Genomic DNA, 14,131 nt, shown 5'->3' on the forward strand with positions numbered 1-14,131 from the left:
GCTTTCACTACAAAAGGAATCTCTCCCTTGTCTGTAACTTCTGTTCTTAGCCTTTCATTTACAAAAAAATGTTTCAGACTGTGATTCTTCTGTAGGTTTCTCTGAAACATTTATTCTTCTGCCATCGCTGATGCTGAAGATTGATAATCCAGTTGAAAATAACCAGTTGTTAAGATGCTACAAGGGGATGGCCAGGGAATAACCATTTGACCTCCTCATATAAAGAGTGCATATATGTAGGGAAAGTGGTCTGTAATTCTATTAAATCAAATCAGCATTCAAAATATTCCCCTGAATATAAATCTCAGTTGGGTGAGGAACCCAATGAGCCAATGTCAAATTGGAACAAACACTGAGTTACTGTAGAAGCAACTCAGCATCGTTGAATACACCGTATCTCCGAATTACTGTGATGGTGCATTCTGGGCAGAGGGGTCTGTCGGTAACTATAGTTTACCCATAGTTTATCTAAGTGGTCAATTGGGTTGAACCTGATGGACTAGATCTGTACCTCGGACAGAGATGGAGATGTTGGTGCTTCGCATGGAATCACCAGTAGCAGCTTTGGTAACGATGCACTGATATTCTCCTCCATAATCTTCAGAAACACTTTCTACCACAAAGCGTTGCTCCAGAGCTGCAGCCTCTTTGGTGACACAGATGCGAGTGGGCTGTTTGCACCAGGAATAACGCAATAATCCCATCTCCTTTTCCACTGAGCAGAGAATCTCCAACTTCTCCCCAGCAATAACCTGCCCCCCGGCCGGCTCCAGCCTCACTCGCACACCGGCAAGTTTCTGGGCTGAATGGATCAACATAAAATTCAGAATTAAATGATGTGACATTCATGCAGCACAACACTCAATTAAATAAAAATTTAAATCTCATGTAATTAAGTTAGTACTAAAGCAAAGACATTCATGATTTTTTTCCCATAAGAAGATATTTGACATTTCAAGGCATTTCATTGCTCACCTTTTATCTTGGATAATTTTTGGGTCACTTTTCTTATTTACACTCCCATATTGAGCTCTTATTTCACAGGTATAATACCCAGAATCCTCCAGCTGAGCTGAGGGGACTCCATATTGGTTGGATAAACTGAATCCCTGCACATTGTGCCCATTTCTGTAGAAAGCAAACTGCAGCTCTGTAGTCTCTCTGTGTGGGCTGAGCTTGGTATCGCACTTGAACATAATTGGATCCCCTTCATTAATCTGACTCAGGGAACCTGAATTCACGGATATTTCTGGCTTTGAGAAGAGCTCTAGAAAGGGAAAGAGACAAGTTAAATAATATTTTGTAACTAAAGTTGGTCATTGATTTAGGGCACGTGATAATTCAGTAAAGACATGGGGCTCTATTTACTAACTTCTGGCATGGTGCAAAGTGTAAGAAACTGTGTGACCGGCTTGATTCTTTTCCCACCCATGATGCAGAGGATTCCCCAGAATTAGGGTGTCATCATGCCCACCACCCAGTGCAAGCAATGTATCAATAGGGGAACACAATTTGCTCCACTTTATAAATAATGGGCAGGTTGTGTCCAACTCAGTATGGGGCATAGCGTGAGTATTCCTATTCCCTTCCTTTCCACTCTTGTCTTTTGGGACAATAACAAAAATGCAGATCCGTAACTATATAGGAACCTTGGGCTTGATTACTGGTGAAAGGCAGATGTTAAGAACAGGGCTTCCTTGGGCACATAGTGACCCACTGCACCTTAACATTGTATGGTCTGTATGGTCTAAACTCAGCTCCAAAATAATCAGAATTGCCCCCAGTTGCTGTAGGAAATCATAACAAATGCAAGTACCGATAATAATAAAATGAAGATCCCCAATAACATAAGTAAAGAAGCTTTTTGAGGTGGGTGGGCATTAAAAAGATCAGGTTTCTACCTCTGAACTGAGGGGTAAATACTGGGGTAGGATTAATACAAGGGTACAGTGTGTCCCATGATAATATACAAAGATGGTGCTTATATGTAGGAATGGGGAAATACTTTATTTATAAACAATAACCTGCCATGTTATGGCCCCTGGACAAGGAGCAGGGTCAGTAATGGCCCCACATGGTTACATATACCCACCGACCCCATTACACATGAGGAGGGTATAAATCTGATTAACTATTCTGGCTCCGCCCACCCTGCCCTAGGGGCCGGCACAGGGTTATTCCTTGTTTCCTTACATGTTGCATCCATGCTCCTCTACTGAAAGATACAAGACATGAGCCGGGAGGGGGATATTTGGTCTGATATTTTGTAGACATGGTCACATTGCAGAAAATATATAATATAATATGTTTAAACTTATTTGCACTGTGCCCTTCCTTGAAAAAAAACTCTTTTACTTCTACTACCTTATATATAAAAATAAACAGGTTCTCTAAAATGCAGTTTTTATTAACTCATTATATTCCCACAAGAAATTGTTACAAGACCAATAAAGTTTTTACCTTTTACAGAAATGTACACACTGCTCTCTTTATAATGATACATGCTATGGTGCCATACATATCTATAACATGTGTAGGGGCCACTCGTTGCCATGGTTACTCTTCCAATGTGGAAATTCCCAGAGGGCGAGGAACCTATCAACTGATCTCCTTTGTACAGTTTAGCACTCTCGGCTTTATACCCAGGGTACCCGGCACAGGAAACCTGTAAATTGTCCCCTTCAAACACAAAGGGGGGAACTTTCAGGGAGAGGTAATCTGGAAATACATTTAAAAAGACACATTAATCAGACTGAATATTGTTTATCATATACATTTTACCTGATATCCTGTATGTGGATCCATATACAGACAGTTAAGACCCACACAACATGTTTCACATCCACTGATCCTTCATCAGGCTCATACAGTATATCGGTGTGCAGAACCCAAATGGGCTTTCAACAGTGTGCAGCTCCATCAGTGTCAGTCACATAGAAACATCATGATTCCGCTACAGGTACTGCGCATATGTTGGCATCAACAAAAGCTTTACCATGGTGTTGTGTTTTACCTAGTCATAACTAGTTAGTCCCCATTTGGTCCACTTTCCTTATAGTTTTTCCCACATACATTTTCCCACATGGGCATTTCAGGTTGGGTGCGGCGGTCAAGGGTTGGTGGGTGGGGTAGGTTTGCGTGAGTGAGGTTGGTTGGTGAGGGGTTAGGGTTGGCGTAGGGGGGTAGGGTTGGGTGCGGGTAGGTTACGGTTGGGTGCGGGGGCGTTAGGTCAGGTGTGGAGGTTAGGTGGATGTGGCGGTTAGGTTGGTGCAGGGGTTAGGGTTGGTGCAGGGGTTAGGCTTGGTGCAGGGGGTTAGGGTCTGTGTAGGTGGGTGTTGGTTCAGTTAGGGTGGGGTAGGAGGTTAGGTTGGTGTGGCGGCTTAGGTTGGTGTGGCGGTTCAGGTGGGTGTGGCGGTATAGGTTGGTGTGGGCGGGTTAGGGTGGGTGTAGGAGGTTAGGGTGGTGGGCTTAGGTTGGTGCGGCGCGGTTAAGTTGGGGTGGCGGTTGGCTGGGTGCGGAGGTTAGGTTGGTGCGGGCAGCGTTAGGTTGGGTGCGGGCAGGTTAGGGCAGGTGAAGCAGGTTTGTGCGGCCAGGTAGAGTCAGTGTAGGCGGTTAGGGTTGTTAGGCGGTTAGGGTGGGTGCAGCAGGTCTAGGGTCAGTTAGGCGGTAGGGTGCGTGTTGAGACACCATGACCGCGCTAACCTATCCCAGAGTGATAAGTAAAGCTGTGTTGGGATTCCTCATTGAAGGATTGTTTCCTACTAAATACCAAAGTTACCTGCTAGCTGGCAACAAAGGAACGCATCATGGCAATAGTAGACAGCTAATAAGGCCCAAGTGCACAATTATGATTGTGACAGGGAGTTAGTAAAAGTTAGTAGATTATTACTGGTTTACATCTTTTATTGTACATTCTATATAGTAGTGACTAAGTGGTGTTACTTATTGTATAATATACTGAGATAGGTAACTAGTTATGACCCGGATAAGGTAAAGACACAAACCCCAGTGGGTAAACATGTGTTTGAACACAGGCATAATAGTGCAAGCCTCAGGTGGATGGCATTAGAATATGTGAGAACCCCAACCCGTGGGGGAAATAAAAAGAAGTTGCTTTTACGTAAAAGGTCTTCAATGATTACTTAACAAGTCCAGTTGGTTTAGATTTATTTATACTAGATATACCATGACCTGGATGAATGAAAACCTTCATAGTCATACCCATGATATTATTGTATTGGAATATTCCTGCGAGAACAAAGCTATGGTGCATTATTGCAGTAGGCCAGTAGATGGCAGTACTCAGTAAGAGGAATTTGAGGTATGTATTTCTATGTGACTGACCACATGATGGAGCTGACACACTTGTTGGTTGTGTGGGGTTTAAAAGGCCATTTGGGTTCTGCGCACTGATGTATGGATGCCTGATGAAGGATCAGTGGATCCCAAACATGTTGTGTGGTATAGAATAAAACCTACAATTGATTCACTTGGTTCTCCAGTGACATTTTATTGTTGATTTGTAAAGTGTGGATGGTGTGACGGTGCCTCTACTCTGTAAGAAGAACCTACACACTGATGTCTATCTATCTATCTATCTATCATCATGTGAGACTTAAATAAAGGCTGCACAAATTGAACCAGAACCCCTCCCACCCATGACTCTCCCTCCAAAACAGAAATATTCACACGTACATTTGCACAGCCCCCCATTTTACCATAAACATTACAGTATTAGGGTACATGATGTGCCCCTTCTCTAAATTCTAAGGGACTGATATCTTTTAGTTGGTGCACACAGGGCCGGATATCTCTCTGAGGCACCCCGAGGCCGCCCCTGTGGGTGTCCCCCCGTGCGCATGTGCAAACGCTCCTTTAAACTCCCATACGGAGCAGTGGGGAGAGGTCCCGACTGCTCCGTATGGGAGCCAAATTTAAAAATTTTCTTGCGGCGGGGCGGCATGTCGCCCCTAAACTTCTGCCGCCCTAGGCCCGGGCCTATGTGGCCTCTCCACAAATCCAGGCCTGGTTGCACACTGTCATCTATTATCTATTATCCATGGTGTTACATCCATGAGACCCAGTACCTACATTTGTTATCCTGTAATGAATATCCATCCAGTATTCCCAGGGAATGCAGAGTCCGGTATTTAGTCCTGGTTCTCTAATGGCCACTGGAGCCTGAGGGCTATAATTTTCTCTGTTCAGGGAAGGGGCCTGACTAATGTACCTTCTGGTTCTTATGGAGCAATTCCCTGTGTCACTAACTGGGCCCCAGAGCTGCACTGTTTGTAGTGAGGCCGTATTGGAACCGGAACCTGAGGGGCCAATAGAGCAGCGAGAGTGAAGTTGTTCCGTGACACTGACTTACTGTGACATTAAGAGAAACAGGAATCTGCACTCAGTGCCGCCTTTACTGCATTTTGCCTTAAGCGTTAAGGGGCACTTAGGAACACATCTACATGTGTGATCATGCTAAAATGGGCATGAATAGTGATAATTGTATCCAAACACACTCTTATAGTTGCACCATTGTGTTGGTTATACCCCTTCTGCTGAGTTGTGTGCAATTGCACCTATTGACACTAGGGGGCTTCTGTCTCACTGAACATGGCAGTAATTCCAGGGTTTATTCAGTGAGGAGCAGCAGGGAGAGGGATCTTTGGGCAGGGGAGCACCACAGGGATACGGTCTGGGCTGGCAGGGCCCACAGGGTTTTTTCTGGGTGCCCCACTGGCCCAGTCTGACCCTGACTTGCACCAAAACAATCACATACTCATTCCAGCTTTCCTAATGCCGGAAGTGAAACAATCTCAGCACCAAAAGTGCACACAACAGGCCCGGGCAGCTGATTTTGATTTGAAGCACTGAGCGCAATTATGGCAGGTACAGCTCCCTGTGAGGCTGCAATTACATTGGTTTTATAGGAAAAAGTGCGGCACAACAAACAGTCTGGAATAAGAAAATCAGCACTTTATACTCACCGTGAGAAATAATCAGTGTAACAGCCTCACTCCGGTCACTGCTATGGGACTTACACTGATATTCCCCACTGTCACTCACTTGGGCACTGACTATTGTATAGTTCTGCTGCCTTATTTTCATCTGTACCCCATCTTTATACCAGGAATAAGGGGGGTCTCCTTGTGCAGAGGAAGCTACATTGCAAGTCAGAGTTACAGATTCAGATGTGAATGCCGAGGCCCAGTTTGGGGAGAAGCTCACTGTGGCTCTGCCAGCAGCCCCTGCAATGGAACAAGTAATAACTGAGTCTGATGGGAAATCTACTGAGTAACAAACTTACTGTACATAATTAGACGTTACACTAAGAAGCTCAAAGCTACAGATGGAGCAGGTATAACTGCAGCATTCGGCACACACAGCCCCACCCATTCATCCTGTGCACACAATTCAGCTCCATCTGTAATTTTGTATCAGTGTTTTTTACAGGTTACTCTAGGGCACAGATGGAGCAGCAGCTCCCCCCATTGTACAGAATACAATACTATACAGTTGTAGCATTAGGGGCGATGCACCATTATACTCACCTCCACCGGTTCAATTATTTTAAAGCAAACTGGCATTAATACAAAGATGCACCCAAACTGTACTGGAGGCTTCATAATTATTTTTAAGAAATTGGTTTCCTTATTTTCTCTTGAATTTTTTCAATTATAAAAGTTTAATTACAGTGTTGCTCTGCTCAGTTAGGAGATCAGAAGCCTCAGATGCCCTTTCCCATCTCTTCCCTGAGCAACATAGGAACCCTGCCCTGTTTTCCTTCTGTAGGTTTATCTCTCTGTCTGTACAGTTACAGGGACTGACCAGCAGGTGGCGTTGATGTTACAAAATGCAATATATTGGAATATATGCAGAATCCTATTAAAGGGTAAGGTAGGCTAAGATACCTTAGCCAATTACTTTATAAGCAGATCAATATATGTATATATAATGTTTAGTGAATTAAATTATTTAATCAGAGACTCACCTGCATTGTCTGTAGCTTTAGCTGTTAAAGGTAATGGAGAGAGAATAAAAATATTATTTACCGCACAGGAATTCGATTTCTCGATTGTATAGTGTCTTTTTTCCAGACGAAATAGCTAAAAGCCTTTCATACATTACAACATGGCAAACTGATATACACACTAGCCTGGCACTAGAGGAATGGGAATCTATATGGCTAACGGTTAAAGGCTTTTCACACAATGTCTCCCTCCTGGAGGCGAACTATAAAGTGCTTCTTAGGTGGTACCTTGTTCCAGCCGGTATAGCCAAATTTGTGCCCACAGCCGACCCAACCTGTTTTCGGGGATGCGATCAAACAGGTTCGATGTTCCACATATGGTGGTCTTGCCCTAAAGCTCAGAGATTCTGGATAAGAATATTTACTATGGTTCACTCTATTTTTGGGATCTCAGTCCCTAAACATCCAACTATCGCCCTATTATGTAATAAACCTGACGTTTTACAGTTATCTCGACGGTAGCCAAACGTAGAATTGCGAAAGCATGGAAAGCGAAACGAATTCCGTTCGAAGCTCTCAAAAATAAAGTTGATGGAATCATGACTATGGAAAAAATGTCTAGTATCCTATCTGATTCACACAAACAATTCATTAAAATTTGGGAGCCATGGCTTGTCTACAGATATGGAGAGGCTTACCCTACCTCCCTCCTCTCGTTGTAACCCTAAATATAAAAGAAAACCACCGTGGACATCGACCACAGAAATGTAACAAAGCTCCTGATTGATCAGCATCCCCACAGTAAAACCAAAAGCAAAATAACCCGTCCTTTGTACATAGTTACAGTTACCTAGTTCTAAAAAAACATAAAAGAAAGGGACCCAGAGTGGCCCCTCTGGCCCCCTATGGTATCATTTCAGACTACTTATTAACCTATGTTCACAATCTTTATCCTACCACAAAGCTCCTTTATTTTACGATTTTGCCTTTTCTTGTATACACTGTGATACTTGGAAAGTAGCCTGTATGTCCTTTGCCTATTTTGAAATAAAATACATTGAAATAAAAAGAAAAGTCAGAAATGCTGAATACAAAGCATTATATAACGTATCCATACAGCATCCCACAAACTGATTGGATTCCCAGTGAGGGGAGAGAGGAATCAGGAGATGAGTTGATACCCCAGATAATTACTAGTGCAGATGTCTGTGGGTGAATCTGCCCCACTACGGCCCCAGGCCCCAGGCACACGGGGCATTTGGAACTCTAACCCTTCTGCTGTCAGTACATGGGCTCAGTTTGTGATGAAGCTGTAAAATACGGCAACGTTCCTTCTATTGGATAAAATACTAAAATAAGTCAAGTTGTACTTACAGAGCAGGACGAGGAGCCCCAGGAGCGACATGGCACCTACAGCCGGCGCTCACCAACTAATGCCCCGTAAGCTAAAGCTCCAGATACACAAACGGCATTTTCACTTCCCATTTTGTAGTTTTGTATTTAGTGATTTCTACTGCTAAAGACATGGGGTGAGAAACTGAGCCTTTTGCACCTGTCCAGAATGTGAGAATGTGCACTTGTCCAGTAACCCACAGTAACAGCTCTGGTTTAGGGCACTAAACTGATGACAGTTAATGACAGATTATATATAGGGGAGAACTGCAAACCCCGGGCGCTATTGCCCCCACTCACTCTCACTACTCAAAGGTCACACAGACAAAATGCATTACACTTGCTCATATCTCCTATAACATAGTACCCATGAGCCCTACGTGCTATTGGATGGTGCACAACTGGGAAACCAATTTAATTGTACAAATAGTACTGCCCTTAGATCTCATTCTGGGGGCAATTGCACCCCCCTGCTGTGCTCTATACTGTGTCAGATTAAAAATTCAGCATTCAGCGGCCAACACAACATCAGGAGGCGGAGTTAGCACAACCTGTCATAAGTCATAGTCATAACCGCCTGTCTTTGGGCATTTTGCACACTGTGTGGGGTATTGTAAATGAACCCCAATATACAGATTCAGCCAAGGTCCTTTACCATGTTGTCGCGTTAGGTCTCTTCCAATTAACACAGGGGGGAAAAAATTGGCCACCAGGTGGCACATGGTTGATGGCTTTTCTATTGTGTTTTGCTGGCAGGTCTTTGCACTCTAGCACCATCTAGAGGCAGGATTTAACATTCAAAAAATGGTGTCTGGACATGGTGAGACAAAATGTGAAAACTTGCTGGCTGCATCTGTAGTGAGTTAGGTGACCTTGCCTTTACCTTTAAGGATTCTCCTGCTATGATCATGATGGTATTACTAGACTGTCTCTCATAAGAAAAGAAAGCACTTCTTTAACCATAAAAAAAGAGAAGATGGACACACTCCCAAAATCACTGCACTTACAATATTTCAGTAGCTCATCTTGTTAGTACAATGCAAAGGTCCACAGCCCAATGGCCAATAGTCCAGCAGCCCAACACTTTTTGTCAAGTTGACCACTTCAGGGGCAAAAATCATGTGTTTACCCTCACCACCAAACTAGCTTAAATACCCCAATATTTAAAATCAGAAATCCACTTCCTGCAAGGTAAGCCATGTAGAAGAAAGGGTCATTCAAAAATAGGGCAGAAAATGTATAAATGTCCAACAACAAGATGGGGCAACCTGTAATCATGCCAGGAATTATATAACCCTTATCTAAATGGCTTGTTTGCATGAACGGCACGACTGTCTAGAGACATATTGTAGGGAACCGAACTGTGTATTTATTTATCCCATTTGGATCCAAACTTTGGGGCTGTTCGGATGATTATGTTAATCAACCAGAATGTATTTCTGTTAGTCAGATAGAGCCCACGTCACCATCGCAGGATTATTAATTGTAATAGATGCCCGTTGCATTTTTCTCTTTCTATATAAAGTTTATTATTGCTGAAAATCTCTGGGTATTTTATTTCCTAGTGGGACCCCCTGATATGTATCCCTAAGGGGACTGTATTTTTATACAAAGCTTCAAATGATAGGCATCTCCCTGACACCCACAGGATGGAGCTCTCCACACAAAGCATCATGTTTACTAGTTTGTCATCAAAATAAATTGCAGTTATTAGCTCTAACGCCCATAAATGTAATGCTGGCTGCAGATGGTTTATTATCACTGTATTTATTGATGATGCAGTTTGCCTGTTAATGGGACGTCCACACATAAACTGATTATTGCTAAATGAAAGGAAATACAAGCAACTGCCCAGTAATTGTTGATTAAACTGTTCAATATTTAACAGTTTATCAACCACAATAGCCAAACTGACCACAAGTGCAACCCCTTCCCATTCTCTCTATGGCACTGAGTGAGCAACGTGAGTAAAACACTGACTGTAAGCAGGGGGCCCTATGGCATGGCACAGGCATCATTTTACTGATTCAGAAGGATTTCTCGTTACATTTTACAATGTGATGGGATTTTTTTGGGTGGTATAAACCTGAAACACCGCCCTATGGCCGCCATTGAGGACAAGACTGCCTTGTACTTGTGCTGAATCTGCCAGCCAGACTCCAGACAGAAGTGCTCTCTGAATGAGCAGTAAGAGATGTGCATTTCTGTCTGGGGTCTTTGTAAATGACCCTATTGTCATATGATTCCGTAAAGGAAAACTAAACCCTAAAAATGAATATGGTTAGTAATGCCATATTTTATATACTGAACTGATTGCACCAGCCTAAAGGTTCAGCATCTCTATAACGGTAATGATCCAATCATTTAATGTTGTTCTAGGAGCTCCCCATTTTGGATTCTATTAGACGTGTCTGTGACACTGCCATGTCCCTTGCTGTACCTTGACCCTTATTACCTCTGGAATTCCAGTCCTAGTATGATAATGGCCATACAGGTTACAATCATGATCTTTCCTGCAACATTCAGAGCTAAATCGTCAGATTTGCTGGTAGAAACAAAAAAAAAATGCTTCCCCTATCTTATGATTCAGCACCTCAACATTTTTGGCACCCGATCCTGATCGAGAAGACACCTGATATCCAAGGCTTTTGCCAATATTGGTTGGCTCATAATGTATGCCATACATGTACCAATTATGGTATGAAACAGCAATATCAGTGCGTATATGGCCACCTAAACGCTAGTTTCCCCTGGCGTCCCTCTTGCCCTTAAATGTATTGTAGTAACTACAGTAAGCTCACATATTAATCATACACCATGCCGCTTAAGTCAATAGATCCCTGGTATAAACATAATGGCCCAGTCCCACCAAACTAAACCCCCCTGCAGAGGAAATGCCTGATGCACATTTTGCTAATCACTAAAGCTTCAGGTCTGAGTGTTTAGAGATGGTATGGCTTTAAATCCGCCAAGAATGGGCCCATCAAAAGTCTGTGTGAAATGGGTAGTGAGGGAGTCACTAAGAACTCTGAAGGATTTTTCTGAGAGTAGTTCTATGAGACAGAAGAGACTAAGCATACTTACAAACAACTATCACCCAATTATTTCAGCAGTCCCAGTTTTATGGGAGAGGGGCATCTCCTGTTGCAAAGAGAAAAGGCTGCTGGTTTTGGGCAAGTAATAATAATGGGGGATTTTAATTACCCAGATATGGACTGGGGCAATACTACCAGGGCAGTAAATGGGAAGACGTTTTTAAACTTATTGCATGGCAACTTTACATCACAGGTTGTTGAGGAGCCAACCAGGAGCCATGTTACAGTATATTGGATCTGATGATCTCTAATAGAATGGTTCCTAGTGATAAAGAAGTCTGCGGGATGCCACAGGTTCCCCTTGAGACTTCATCTTTTTTCACAGTAGAAACTTTTGAAATACAAGTCTTTATTTTTGTCCACCATAGATTTTGCAGGGTGATTGTTAAGTGAATCATCTCATTTTCTCTCCTTTCCTTCCTCTTTCCCCCACAGAGTCTCTCTGTCAGTTCTTAGAAGACAAGCCACTTGCTGACTTATTCTTAGATATTTTCTTTTTCTTTATTAGAGCTGTGCAACATTATGAACTGTGTGGAGATGTCAGGAACCCGTACTCCCCAAATGGCCCAGTTATACACTAAAAATATAGACTTATTGTAAGGAGCCCCAGGCGACCGGCGCGTGTGCCTTATGGGGTGCCATTTGTCCAAAGCACATTTTGTCTATAAAAATACATTCTATATACAAAAAACAATCCTCAGTACACAGAATTAATGTGTGGACATATACAAATATATACAAAACATACATTTCTAGTGAAGAATGACAACAAAAATCATTTTTTTGCACAAAAGGATATTATTATATTACAAACTCCATTCTGTAAATTTTGATAAGCATTCTATCTCACAAATGTATAACATCCACACAACAAAACCAGTTATGTATAAAATGTACTTTGTAAAACAAAACTTCAACAAAATATATATAACAAAAATATATAATGGTGTAACTGAATAGCATATTCCAGCTAGATTTTCATGACAAAATAGATGCATGTGACAGAAAGCAAGATTCTATAGCACAGAATTTATTCTATCAACAAAATAAATACTCGGTTCCACAAAACTTATAAATTATACATTCTGTGAAACAACACTGTCAGTCAAATTCCTGGGCCAATAAGAAACAAGCATATTTATTATCCAATAATATGCAGGTTTTAACTCAAGTCAATTTACTGAGCTTCCTGCTGTTTAAATTTGTCTATAAATTGTTGACTCCCCCCACACCCCCCCCATACCCCCACACACAAAAGGATTTGTTTGTAGGATTTGTTTAACAAGATGAAAAGTTGCCAGCTCTGCCCCACAAGCTGCATTATCCCTAGCGCTGAGGATACTGTCTGGCCTGCTACAGAGGGTGCCCTCTAGTGGCTGCTGTGTTGTAGGTTTTTTAACCAGAAGGTCTTCCAAATGGATGAGTAATATAGTGCTGTACTGATGCTGAGCCACAACACTGATGTAATGATGTTTCTAGGGATTTTGTTCCTGATAATGAGCTTTAACCCTTTCACTGCCAACAACGTAGGTACTAAGTTGTTTTAAAAAAAAGCAGTTAAGTGGCAAAACGTAGTACCTACGTTATTGGTACCTACGCGATTCTCTCTACACTGGTCAGTCCTGCGATGCGATTGTCGCAGGACCGACCTACAAGCAGCAGATGCGATCGCATCGCATCTGCTGCTTCCTCCTTTGCCCCAGAGCCACCTCCGACCTACTTCCTCCCAAGGACTGCAGCATGGAGGGCCAGGCAAGCGATCAGTGCTTCAGGACAGGTAAGTGTGATTTTATTTATAAACGCTTTTACACACACTTACATACATTTACATACATTTACACACACATACAGCACACAATTTAGCACAGCGGTTTTTTTTTTCCACTTTGCACACTTAGATACACTCATATACACTCATATACACAATTGCACACTGTCACACAACTTTTTTCATTTTTCTTCTTTTTTGTTTTTTTCCCCTAAAAACTATTTATTTTGACAGCGTGACTATTAGATCAGATATTCTGACCACTAATTACGCTGTCATGTGACTTATTTTGTTGTTTCATTGAAATTGCACAATTTTTGTGGTTTTATTGCATTTTTATCCCTTTATTAGTGTTCCTGATCTGTTTTTAGCATAGCTTTGCCATGTGTAACTTTGGTGTAGAGAAATTACTTTACCTATTTTGAATTCTTCAGAATGTGTACTTTCCAAAAATATATGGTTTTCTGGGGGTTTTATTTATAGTTAGGGGGTGTTGCGGCACATAATACGCTGTCAGGGGGCTCTGTGTGCAAAAGCTGAGTTTGCAGGCGAGAAATCCATATGTGCCATTTTTATTTTGGGGTCAGTACATACCACAGACTGGTATATCTATGCATATTGGGCATCAAACTGTTCAGTAGGCCTCTGGTGTTCCTATTTGTGGTGATTTGCTTATGTCTGCAAGAAATTGTGTGAGATAAATGTGGCAAACTGCAACATTTTTATGTGATTTTCTGAAATGTCATAACAAAAACTAGCTGTAGGAAAGCTTTGCAGATTGGTACTTTGGTGTAGAAAGGACTCTTTACCCTTGTTGGTTTTATCAGAATGTGTACTTTCCAAAAATATATGGTTTTCTGGTTTTTCTGTACAGTTAGGGGTTCTAACGGCACATAATACTCGGCCATT

At 42.2% G+C, this 14,131-nt stretch overlaps 1 protein-coding gene across 1 annotated transcript in view; it reads right to left on the reverse strand.

Moving 5' to 3' along the window:
• The window catches only part of LOC100495229 (Fc receptor-like protein 3), a 149,844-nt gene that overhangs the window by 4,837 nt on the left and 130,876 nt on the right, over positions 1-14,131 (reverse strand). The window contains exon 9 of the mRNA XM_031891842.1: positions 512-802. Coding sequence (XP_031747702.1) covers positions 512-802 — 291 coding nt within the window. The remainder of the gene's footprint in view (positions 1-511; positions 803-14,131) is intronic.

The sequence above is a fragment of the Xenopus tropicalis genome, chromosome 8, assembly GCF_000004195.4.
Source record: "Xenopus tropicalis strain Nigerian chromosome 8, UCB_Xtro_10.0, whole genome shotgun sequence".
Classification (NCBI taxonomy): Eukaryota; Metazoa; Chordata; class Amphibia; order Anura; family Pipidae; genus Xenopus; species Xenopus tropicalis.